The following is a 12,489-nucleotide window of genomic DNA, read 5'->3' on the forward strand; positions in this document are numbered from 1 at the left end:
TGGTTGGTTTCACACTGGCTGTCATGAGATTGTTATAACTGTGTTATGAACGCTTTCCTTCCTTGAAGTTTTTTTTACACTGTAAAACATTTTTATAATGGTGTCATGATTAATTTTCTTGACAAAGCACAGTATTATGGTGATAGGCTAACCGCTGTGTGCTGTTATCTGTAGTTGGCAGTAGCTAGTTAGTTCGGTTAGCTGTGGAGCTAGCCGCCAAATTAGCTGACCCTGCCCTGGGCTGCCAGGAGCCTAACCAAGCAAGAAAACCATCATCAGTCTCTGAGGCTTTGTTTGTCCCCAATCCAGACTCGAGATGATGCTAGATGCTGACAACAGTAGCATGGTGGGGGGACATGCAGATCAATACTACAATTCCAGAACAGTAGTATGGTTATTACAGATTACTGATTTTAGTCACAATGGCCTTTACCAGGAGTTATTTTTGTACATCAGGGACAGTGTAATAATTTTCCAAATTGAACCACCTGTGAGTATGCAAAAAATGTGAGAAACGACTACAACAAGATGCCTATGAGGGCCAATATTTTATTTCTTTGAATGATGTGATTGTTCTGTAGGTTCTCTCAGGTTCTAGACCAGTCCATTTCAGTACTTTTATTTTACTTCTAGGGACCATTAATCTTTGTACAACACTTTATGTCAATATCTCCAGTTCTTATTATATATATTACATATTTCAGTCTGGACCACATTGCTAGCTAAAAGTGCCAGGTCCTAAAATATTAGATTAGATTCAACTCTTTTGTCATTGCACAGAGAACAAGCGCTGAGACAATGAAATGCAGTTTAGTATCTTCCCAAAAGTGCAAACACTTATGTGCACAGTCATGAGCATTATACAGTGTGAAGAGATACAGAAAAAACAGTGAACAGTGAATACACCAAGATATATACAATATAAGCAGTAATAACAGTATGAACAGTGTTAACAGTATGAAATCTATAAACTAAGATTTATATGATATACAGTATAAACATGTACATGCATGTGCAGCAGCTACAGTAGGCAAGTAAGTGAAAATATACAGTGCAGGTATAAGAACGAATAATGTGTGTAGACATTATATACAGAATAAAGCATTGGATATGAATATGGTGTACACAGTGTAGTACAGATATGTATATTTTAGAATATGAATATGCAAGAGGGCAAGAGCCAGTTGCACAAAACAAAACCTTCCCCTTAAAGTTTCCTTAAAATGTTCACTGTATTTAAGGTTTTCTTGTCGTCTTGTTCTTATACTTAAGAAATCTTTTTAAGTCAGATAAATTGCTGAAAAAAGATTTTAGCAACCAAAGTAAGAAAAAAATCTGAGGTACCTTTGACTAAACTGCAACATGGCCGGGTTTATGAGAAGAAATTAAAAATATTTATTTTTACAGCACATTAGGCTACCGTCTAAATAAATAAGATGGCTAGTTGTCATTAAGTCTGCTTCATGTTAGGCTACAACATTGCCTAAAGTTATTGTCATGGTTTAGTTTATGTCTAATGTGTAATGAAATCAACAATAAATTAACCAATTAAGTCAAGAGAAGATGTAATTTCTATTATAAATGACTTCTGTACAAAGACTTATTTCACTGTCAGTCATATAAGCTAACAATTAGTCTAGCCTTAACAGTTAGTTAAAGAAGCTGTAAGTTAATTTTAAGTTAAATATTTATGTTATTCAGTTATTCTTACACATTTTAATGGATTTCTTCCTGTACATACTGAACTATCTTTTTTGGCCAGAATAGACATGTTAGCATAATCTTTTGGACCTCTTAGATGGAGAGTATAACAAGCACCTTTGCAAACAAACAAATAAACATCCTCCATGGAAACTGTAGATGTAAAAGGTTTTTCCACAAAAACATTTAAGTGATTCTGTGCAACACCTTTGAGAAAGTCCCAAAGCAAAGGAGAAATTCAGCCTTAAGTGTAATATTTACAGTGTTTTGTGCGGCAGGCCCCTGGTATATATAGTGTGGACAGTGGTATAAATATATATCGGTAAATTAGAGCATAAATAATGCAGGTGAGTGTATGCAGTAGTGTGGCTAAGGTAAGTGAGTGCAAGCCAGCTGCCAGAGAGGCAGAGAAAGTTCTAGTGCAAAAGAGAGTGACTATCAGAAGTTTTAAATGTCTCTTCAGTGCTTTTCAGTCGGAGACAGAGCTGTTCCCGTACCATGCTGAAATGCACTTAGCAAGAATGCTCTCGGTGGTGCAGCGGTAGAAGTTCACAGACGGGCCTTCTTGAGACTTCTCGACCAGGATTTAAGTGTTGTAGGTCCAAGAGAGGACTTCAGAGATGTGGACAGCCAGAAAAACAGAAACTATATAAAAAAAATAGAAGGATTTGGTGTTTTTCTTGATATCATTGCGAAGTGAAAATCCTTGCCTTTTAGACTGTTGGCCACAAAATCAATTTGGATAATTATTTTCATTCTTTTCTAGCACTTTATAGACAAATCAATAAATTTAGAAAATAAGAAGCTAATCACTATTGAAAATGTTAGTGGAGGCCCTAATAATATTTTAACCATTACACTTTTTAATGCATTTTTAAAGTATTGTGATTCACTTTGGTAGTTATCCTGGTAAGCTCAGAGATCTTCTTAATGGTTTCTTATTACAGCTGTGGTAATTCTGCAGACTGGTGAGCAGTGGGTTGCCGACTGGAGAAGGAGAGCATGATGACTGACCCGAGCTCATGGACAGGCTTTGATCAGTCTGTGGCTCTAATGGCAGTGAATGTGATGTTGATGACTCCACATTTAAAGCAGGGTTTTGGATCCCTTCGGGGCTCAATGGTGATGAGACCCAGTTCCTTCTTTCCACATCTGGGGTGCTACCCAAGGAATAACTTCTAATATCTCGGCGGAACGCACTCTCTGTGTTTGCCTCCTGCTTGAACAGAATAATGTAACACTTTGTGAAGAACTGACAGAACAGGATGCCATAGGCTGAGATCAGGATGACAACCATCTCCACTGCTGGGAGGTACCGTCCCTTGACGCTGACGTGAATTGGGCCAAAGATGATCCAGCAAATGAAGTAAATCAGCATAGAGAAGGTGATGAACTTTGCATCATTGTAACTTTGAGGCAGCTTTCTGCTCTTGAAAGCAACAACAAAACAGATGAGAGCCAAAACACCAATGTAGCACAACATGGCTCCAAATGCGGGATTCGACATCTCATTGCAAAAGAGCAGTCGTTCCTCTTTGTTTTCTGCTGCAAATTCGGGCCTAGGAGACTTAAGTGTCAGCCACAGGGCACAGATGAGCACTTGTCCTGACAGGCATGCTGTGATAATGAGGTAAGGCTTGTAGAGCTTCTCCAGGACTCTCTTCACGCCAGGGTCAAACTCAAAGGCCAAGATGATCTTGAAGGACTTGACCATAATGCAGGAGACACACAGGGTGAAGCTCAAGCCAAACAGTACCTGCCGTGCTTTGCACTGCCAGTCTTCGGGTTCACCACCAAATAATATCATGCTCACAAACGTGCCCAAGAGGGAGAAGAGGAGGATGATGCAGATGGGGCCCACAGATGCACGCACAACAGGGGTATTCCAGCGTGCAAGGAAGATGATCCCAACAAGAAGGGTAAGCAGTGCCCCGAGAGCAGTGAATGCCAGCAGTGTGTCGTGATACTTATCGTTCCACTTCAGGAAGACAGTTTTCTTTAGGAGACACCTGTCACTTCCCATGACGGAGTAATGGGTGCTGACATTACACTGTTGACAATCTGTGGAGTCTGCAAACAGAGGATGAATGCACATCTTAATGTTTGATATACTTTCTTTATATTCTTTATAGTTTAAAAAGGTGACAGGCTTCATTGTATTAGTAGAGTTGTCTTACAGAGATTACTTTATTTTGTTATTCATTGCTTTATGCAGGTCGTCAATAGACCTTTTTCACAGCAGCCATGAAGTAGTGGGGTAAACACAGGTGTAACCAATGATACAAATTAAGGCCTCATTCTGTCTGAATGTACTTAAGCCACACCCTCTTTCATAACTCATGAACTGTTCATTGCGAAAGACATAGACAAATTTGGGAGTCATCATTGCTCTCAGCTGAGAATTCCTGTTTCAATAGTGCAAATTAGCCCTGCCTCCTTACTTCAGTCACTCCCCTTTCACATCTCATGACAGGGCTGCAAATTAGTCCCACTCCCTACACTTAAGCCACAGAGGTGAAGCATGTGTGTGGTTGTGGTTGCATGTGTCAGGTGTGTGAATGAATGCACACATGGATACATGCGTATAGAGAAAAAAAAAAAAAGAATCATGACCTTAAAATTAAAACTCAAAAGTCACATCTAATCGAGGATTTAGAGCTGTGATTCCCAGAGTGTGAACTGGCTGTGAAGGCCCTGCAGGTGGGCCTTGAGAAGTCATGAAAAATAAATAAAATATTTTAAGTTTCTATTTTATAACTTTGAATTTACCATAAAATATCTAGGAACAATTTTACAAAAGTAATCATTACTTAAACAGAGGCATGGGATTTAAATGACATGCTGTTCTTCATTTATCTGACCTAGTTTAACGAGTGCGACACTGTATATGGTGATCAATCAAATTAACACCAGAAAGCATCATATATCTTGTCATTGGCACAATTGGTCTGGTGTTCGATCAGAGTTGTGATTAAAGGTTTGGGTGGACCATTTTCAGATTTCAGATTGGTCTGAGGCAATCTTAAATTTGAGAATGAATGATTTAGAGAATTGTGACACCCCTAGAAAATAACATTTTATGTCTCTGATTAGCCCTCTCTCTCCTTACTCTGTCTAAACCTTGGTTGCCCACAGCTGTGCACTGAACTGCAAGCCTGACCCTGATGTTGAAGCTAAGTTCATGAAAGAAAGCAAAAGAGGGCAAAGCTGGGCATTTTCCCAAAACTTGACTTTGCTTGAACTTTCTCTCTACTATTTCATGTCAAAATGGCTGCTGGGGAAAAAAGGTTTATATTACTGGTGTTTAGTTTTATACTCACCATTGGTATTGGAAAAGTGGTCAGCAGGACAGGGGTGACAATCATAGCAGCAAACAGGCTGGCCCTCAGCTGACTTCTTCCTGAAACCTGGAGCACAGCTGTTTGAGCACCTGGAAGTCACATCTCCCTGAGAAAGAGGAAGTATCATCATCATGCACTTCTTGGTACAGTTCATTAATATACTGTACAGTGATCGAGAAGTATGAAGAACACAACAGTTAAAACGTTGGTGAAACAAAACAAGACAAAACATAAGTCTACAATCACGCTGGCAGCTCAGTGAAGCTGCACTCAAACAGAGCATGGTGCTAAGATTGGCATGCTAACTTGATCACAATGATAATATTATGATGTGTTCCATTTCAACTGGGAAATCTGAATTTCTGAATTTGGATTTGTAATTTGGAAAGTTGAAGGAACCTCACCAACTGCGACCACAAAATCCAGGATGGCTGCTCCGTGCATCAACAGTAGTGAAAGTGGTTTATTAGCTCTCTTACTTTTGTGACTCATTAAATTAGTCATACACACACTACTGTCCAACATTCCTGCAGAGATATTGTGCTTGTATGCACTATGCACCATGTAATGTGTTGTTATCAAGCATATACAGATTCTTTTTTTAGACTTGTCCTGGAACATGGTCAACTATGGGGTGACATCATTCCCAGCTCAGATGTCTGACCTCTGAGATACATGGAACAAACCATTAACATGCTGAGCTTAGCTTAAATGGCGCTAAAGTAAAAGTCAGGGGATCACAAAAGTCAATAAAATTTAACTACACAGTTTCATGCCCATCCATCCAACAGTTAGTGTTAAGTGAGCACCGCCAAAGTAGTAGATCAACTAGTCTGACTCACAGGATGTACTCTGCTGGTATAAGCCTACTTCAGGCTGCACCTTGTTTGTGTACTGTGCTACTGTGTTTGTGTACTACCAACCTACATGCTGAAAATGGCAAGGTACGAACGCAAACAAGCTAACAGCTGTTACCTTCTTTTGCAGGGATTTAACCATTTTAATATCTGGGCTTGCCTCTCCACATACCATCAATTAAAGCTATAATATGTAACATTTCTGCATTAAAATGTCTAAAAATACTGGCCTTTTATTATATGTTTTGTTGAGTTGTATACTAACATTATCCCAAATGTTTGCAGCAATGTTCCAATCCAGAGACATCCATAATTTATTCAAGGTAAAGGTGTGTTTCCTACTAACTGAAGCTAGCTAGTAGCTAATTGCTATAAATTCTGGGAAAACACAAGATACATCAGTTACAGCAGAGAGTGAAGAAGGAAGTAAATGAATGTGAGTAAATATAATGTGAATTTAACTTAAATAATACCTCCATGAACATGCCTGAGTCACATAAGATAGCGTTTCATCAGCTATAGTGGTTGTTTAAAATTTGTCATCAAACTACATCTTTTGTTATTGTTTTAATGTGAGAAAAGCAGTCTGGCCATGTGAGACTATGTATCGCCTGACATCGCCATCTATAAAGTCACGCTGCTAATGTGTACTGTATATATGTAAGAGCGATGAATAAATAATAAATAGTAAAATAACTCATTAGGAGAGGGCAAATACTTACTATGACACGCTGGACATCTTGATATGTTTTTTGTGAGATGAAAGTCAGCTTCTGGTTTTCTATACTATAATTAGCTACAATGTAATACACATCCACAAAGGTTGGGGTCTGCTTCCACAGGATGACATCATATCCTGAGTTGAGGTCACCCCTATTATCGAATGTATAGTTTTTCCCATCCATGTGGAACATTGCTTTCCTCAAGGCTCCTCGCAGCTGAAAGTGCAAATTATTGAAAATTGTGTGAATTTGTGACTTTCATTTCAAGCATTTTATGTTGTATATCATAAATCTGGAATAACTGGGGGTTTTTTTAGCCACTTGGGGGAAGTGTATGTACAAGACTGACATATTATCATCTCATAAAATAAAATTTATATGGTAAACTTGTTAGCAAACAATGGTCTTATCCAGCGATAAGAATCATCATAAGCATTCATTTGGGGTCATGTGATGAATGTAAATCTAATACTCACTCTTATTTTAGTTCTGTTTTGCCATCCGACAACTACCTAGGTGCTATCTGTGCCTCTCTGTGGTTTGGTGCTGGACAGGTAGTGCATGATGGGGTTTTAGAGTTTTTGCTGACAATAACTGTCTGCTGTGGCTGAAAATGATGCCATAGGAGCATTGAGAGTGAATGAAAACGGGACTCCCCTAAAAACACAGTATTTCGCCTGGGGGTGGTGCCTTACGTCCTGTGTCACACAGAATGTTGACTCGCTTTGCGTCATTATGTCGCTTTTTGGATAAACTACAAAATTGTAACATAAGAAGTTATTTATTAACCTAATCTTTGCCTTAATCCCAAAATGAAGTATTCTGGAGATCTCATACCTGATTGTAATTTGAGATGATCTTTTCTATTTATGTGATCATCAATTTGCGAAGATACAGAGATTTTGTTTCCTTGTACTGCTGGCACGACTGCAACTGCAACTAGTATGAGACTTCCATGCAATTGACCATCATAACGTTATGCTGGAAAATATAAACTATATCACATGTGAGAAGAGGAAAGTACAGAGGTGGATGAATTGTAGCTTCCTCAGTGACTGATAAAGTTGATCTGAAGACAGGTGAGTAAAATCTTACATGGATTTACAGGCTCAAACTGTCACAGAACTCACCCATAATCTCACTTAAGCATGCATGGCAACATCCCGCAAAACAAGTTTTCTGGCACAATAAGACCTTACCTAAGTCTCGGCTCTTTTGTCTCTGTCCTCCAACGAGCAAGCTTGGCCCCCCGCCGAACATTGCTTAACTTTCTCCTTACCTGTTTTCTATGTATGCTATGTACTAGGTTTATCAAGGTTGAATTTTTTTTTTTTTTTTATTTTCAAAAGATATTGTTGATGGAACTTATGAAAACAACATATTGTCACATCTTATTTTTGACTAGCTAACAAATGATTAATGTGATTAGCTAGCTAGTTAGCTTGTGTTTTTAACTGAACTAACTTAAGATATGACTATAGGCCTATATACATGTCACTTTTACGGGTTCCCCGGCAACATCTTTTAAGCATCCTATAAATTTTATTTGATTTTGGTCTAGCCCAGTACATAATGTATTTAAATGCAGGAAACAGAAAAGCAGAAAGTTGACTGAGGTTCTAAAAGGGGTGGGACTTAGGAAGGGCAAATTAGAAACAGTATGAAGCTCCATAGAGCAGACCCCTTTAACATAGACAGATACTCCAATATTAATACAAAAATATTGATTATAGCCTCTTTTAAATGTGGTTTCATTGTGTACATATCTGTGTGTATGTGTGTGATTGTACTCACCTCCAAAGGTTGTAATCTCTGGCTTGTCACACAGTCCCTGTTGATGCAGAGGTCTGCAACAGCCTGAGCAACAGCTCTCACTGCCAGCTCAATACTGAATACAGCATATGGATGAATCATCTTCATTAATACCTCCGTGGCTGTGTTATTGGGCTTTACTGGCTTTGCTCTTTGCACCTGTTTCTGTTTTCTCTTTAGAAACTCATACAAGAATGAATTGTTCTTGTGATGTTCAGGGTTTACATCAAGATTACTGAGATACCGCTTGAGTCTGGTTGTGTTGCCAGATTTTAGTGTGGTGCCAAAGATTGTTCCTGCGTCCCTCAAAGCCCAGCTTCCCAGTACATCAGCTGATAATGACCAATTATCGCTGGCCACCCAGACCTTCCCCCTGCCCCGAGGATCCTTCAGAAGACTTTTAAAAAGGTTGATCATATGGTAAGGTTTGGCAAAGGACACAATGACCTTGACGTTTTCATTTTCAATAATGCTTTTGACCGTAGCTTTGATGTGACGCTTGAGTGCACTGTCACCCAAAACATCTGGAAGAATAGAGGTGAAGGCAAAGCAGATGTTGTTGTCTTTTGCGTGCTCCTCGAGACGTTCAACTGCATAGCGACCATAGTCACTGTCGGGTGCCACCACACCAACCCAATTCCATTGGTGGCTTTTAAGAATGTTGATGATGGCACGTACTTGGTGATCGTCCTCCGGTACAGTTCTCATAAAACTTGGAAAACGTGTTTTATCACTCAGGAGACCACAGGTTGCACCATAACTAATCTATGGGAACATTACAAAGCATTAGTCCCACTAGACAGCACAGTAATGATGTGACAAATTTCATCATTCATATACTTGATATATTTTAATGCAATAGTTTTAATGGATACATTTGGAAAATAGGCTAATTGACCTCACATCAACTTTCATTTCATAATGACTAAAAGCAGGGGGAAATAGCTAGCCTGGCTCAGTCCAAAGATAAAAGGTCTCATTTGATTAATCTTGTAAAAATGACGAGGAGTGACGTGCTGGACTGTCTCTTGGCCAGGAGAAGTCACTTTCTGGAGTTTCTGCTGGTTGCCTGGCCTCATATGCCTCATTGTGATGACAAGGAAGATATTGCACCTGGCCAAGAAGTGGCTACAGCTCGCAAATCCTTTTGTCATTTTAACTCCCATGTTGTTTTTACACACTGGTTTTTAGACAGGTTTTTACTTTCTGTAATCCCCTTACCAGCTGCTGGTCCAAGTTCAATCGTTTTACCGTACAGACATGGGAGCGGTATGAATTTTCTGTTGTAACTCACCAAGGAAGTGAATAGGCCCATTTCCCAAAAGGACAAACTGTTTTATAATTACCAACTAGGTTTATAAATGTATAATCTATCATCAAAAATTAATCAGCTTTACTTAAAAATGAAGAGTCTTTAAGCTCAGTCATACCTGAGGGATGTTCTCCAGGTTGAGGTGCCTTGTAACTGCTATCGATAGCTCTGAGTGGTAACCTCCGATGACAGCCAACACAGGTGGAGAGGGCTGCCCTGCACCGTCCACCCTGGAGTCTGTTGATGTAATATATTAATACCAATTAACATATACACTCACAAAAAATATAAAGGCAATACCTTTTGTTTCCATTTTTCACACAGTGAGGTAAAAAAAAAAAAAAAACTAAGACTTTTTCTTTGCACACAAAAGATTTATTCCTCTCAAATTCTGTTCACAAATTTATTATTAATTTTAATATTTTCAAAAGCAAGCTGTAAATTTTAGAGTGGCCTTTTATTGTGACCAGTCTAAGGCACAACTGTGCAATAATTGTTTAATCAGCATCTCAACACAGGGGTGGATGGATTATCTTAGCAATGTATGGTCTATTATATTATATTATATTATATTATTCATTTTGTCTGTAATTCTTTTGAATTTTAATGCAGCAAAACAATTAGTTAAACCATTGCTAACGATTTCATCAAATCAATTGCTGTGCATTAAAATATTTTAATAAATATATAGTTTCATTATTTTTTTTTTATCTTCATATTTAAGTCATACTATCTTCCTGTGATTCAAAGGTGGTCAAAGTCAGACTTTGTGACACTAATGCTTTCTAAACTAAACAGACTATTTATTTTATTTTAGATTTAGCTTATAACAATAAGACAAACATTAACAAAACTAGTCCTTTATAACTTTATTTTCTACAACATATATTACTGAAACAAGGGCTTTAAAAATATGATTTCTATTGCTATATATAAACATATTTGTTGGTATTTTAGTTTTTGCAGCACAGTTATTGATGGGTGTTCGTCATGACACATTTCTGGTGCTGAGACAACTCACCCTTCCTCCTCATGAAGGACAGGGTGTTCAGCAGGGCAGTGGTAACGTCAGAGCAGGAGTCCACTATATGATATCCAAGGGTCAGGTTCCCCATCACCTGCCTCCTGTTGACCTCCTCCACCGCCTGCACCATTATCAGAGACTGGACCAGCCGAGCCGTGCTGAACCTGCGTGATGCAGTCATACATATTACATTCACATGCACTCTACACACTCATTAACACAGTTACTACTCAGTGTACTGATGAGTAACCCATAACAAAAGTTACCTGTTACAAATCCTTCTCTCGCTGCCATCTTCTCCATCAGCAACTTTAACGCTTTCATGTATTGGAAACAGCCCCCCAATAATAATGTCACCTGGAGCCGTGGCACTATCAGAACCTGTGGTACTAAAAAACTGAAGTAATAAAACTGAGGCAAAGATGAAGAAAGTAAAATAATGTGTCATCTTCCTGTGGTCTTGTGTAGTCAGCTCAAATCTGCCTCAGAGTTTCTCCGTTTACCAAAATCTTATCTCAGATCTCAGGTGTGTTCGTCTGTCTGGTGTGGCTGCAGGAAACAGTCTGTCAACTGACTTCTTGAACTTGAATCTTCTTTATAAGATGTCACCTGTGTTAATGCGTGTGGAATGTAAACAATGTCTTCCTGGTACTATAATTACAGATCACATGAAAATTATTCAGGAGAAGGTTAAGTATATCACACAACGTATTTTTAAGATACAATCTCAGGAAAATTCTCAAAGTCAACCCGGACCCAGCCCATAGCTCACATTTTAGATGCAATGAGATAACAAGAGACCTTCCCCTACAATCTTGGTTGACTGTAACAGTATGTGGATTGATTTCTATGTAAAGGACTTGGAACATGTTTTCAGGGAAGTCCCAAAGAATGACGGGTCTTCCTGCACACATCACCTTTCTTTAGCTCCCCTACAGTGCCAACAGTCTTTGACACTAGCTAAGTTTTGGCTGATGCCCAGGATGCTCACTCATGCCTACAGAGAGCACGCACACACACACACACACACACACACAAGCAATACAATACTGTCTGAAGGCAAACTATGCAGGAGTTTCTCCCAAAACCACAAAGACATTCATATGAAAATAATCTCTCACCGATGATTCACCAGAAGCACATGGCAGCTCCTGCATCTGCAGAGACCTCACCCTTTGCCTGTTCCTTCTTATTTGGTCATTATTTGCTGCACTCAGGACGAATGACCCAAACAAAACGTCAGCATTTGACGTCCTGGGAATGAGACTCAACAATCAACTTTTTTTCTGGTGCATTTCCAAACAGCACCTGTCAAATCCTGCTTACCTTGGCCAGTTGAGTTGTAATTTTCTCAGTGCCAGTCCTACTCACTTTGTGTAAACTAAACAACTTTGGTGACAATTTAGTGCAATTACTGCTTGATGCCAGCAGTATATATTTAAGTATAACTTAAACTTGGCAAAAAGAAAAAGTAAGATGATTTCTCAAGTAGAAAAGCCTGTTCTGTGATCTATTTTCAACTATCTTTTTGATTTAGCTTTTATGGGTGTGTCTATAGACTATTTTTGTTTTGTTAATTAGCCTACTAGTATGTCCTTGTCTCTGTTGGCTCATTTCCCATTACTTTGCTGTCCTAACAAAACACATAGAAAACAAAAAAAATTAAACCTGAATTTTCTGCCATACATCTATTATGAGTCAAAACTTACATAAACTAAAC

General features: G+C 38.7%; 1 protein-coding gene across 1 annotated transcript; it reads right to left on the reverse strand.

The window, feature by feature from the left end:
• Positions 1 to 2,602: 2,602 nt before the first annotated feature.
• Positions 2,603 to 11,217, reverse strand: LOC146314244 (G-protein coupled receptor family C group 6 member A-like). The gene is made up of 7 exons (XM_084737069.1): positions 11,036 to 11,217; positions 10,767 to 10,933; positions 9,864 to 9,982; positions 8,416 to 9,198; positions 6,622 to 6,837; positions 5,022 to 5,148; positions 2,603 to 3,771 (listed from the first exon to the last, which is right to left on the reverse strand). Exons 1-7 carry the CDS (start codon positions 11,215 to 11,217, stop codon positions 2,603 to 2,605), a joined length of 2,763 nt encoding a protein of 920 aa, XP_084593195.1.
• Between the last annotated feature and the right edge of the window lie 1,272 nt (positions 11,218 to 12,489).

This window comes from Lutjanus erythropterus, chromosome 15 (assembly GCF_056507025.1).
Source record: "Lutjanus erythropterus isolate fLutEry1 chromosome 15, fLutEry1.hap2, whole genome shotgun sequence".
In the NCBI taxonomy this organism is placed as follows: Eukaryota; Metazoa; Chordata; class Actinopteri; order Lutjaniformes; family Lutjanidae; genus Lutjanus; species Lutjanus erythropterus.

Coding starts and splice junctions, on each gene's coding strand:
- LOC146314244 (XM_084737069.1), bottom strand. CDS start 11,217: ATGACACATTATTTTACTTTCTTCATCTTTGCCTCAGTTTTATTACTT. Junction 9,983..10,766: donor GTCCTTCATGAGGAGGAAGG/GTGAGTTGTCTC, acceptor TTACATCAACAG/ACTCCAGGGTGGACGGTGCA. Junction 3,772..5,021: donor CCACTTTTCCAATACCAATG/GTGAGTATAAAA, acceptor CTCTGTTTGCAG/ACTCCACAGATTGTCAACAG.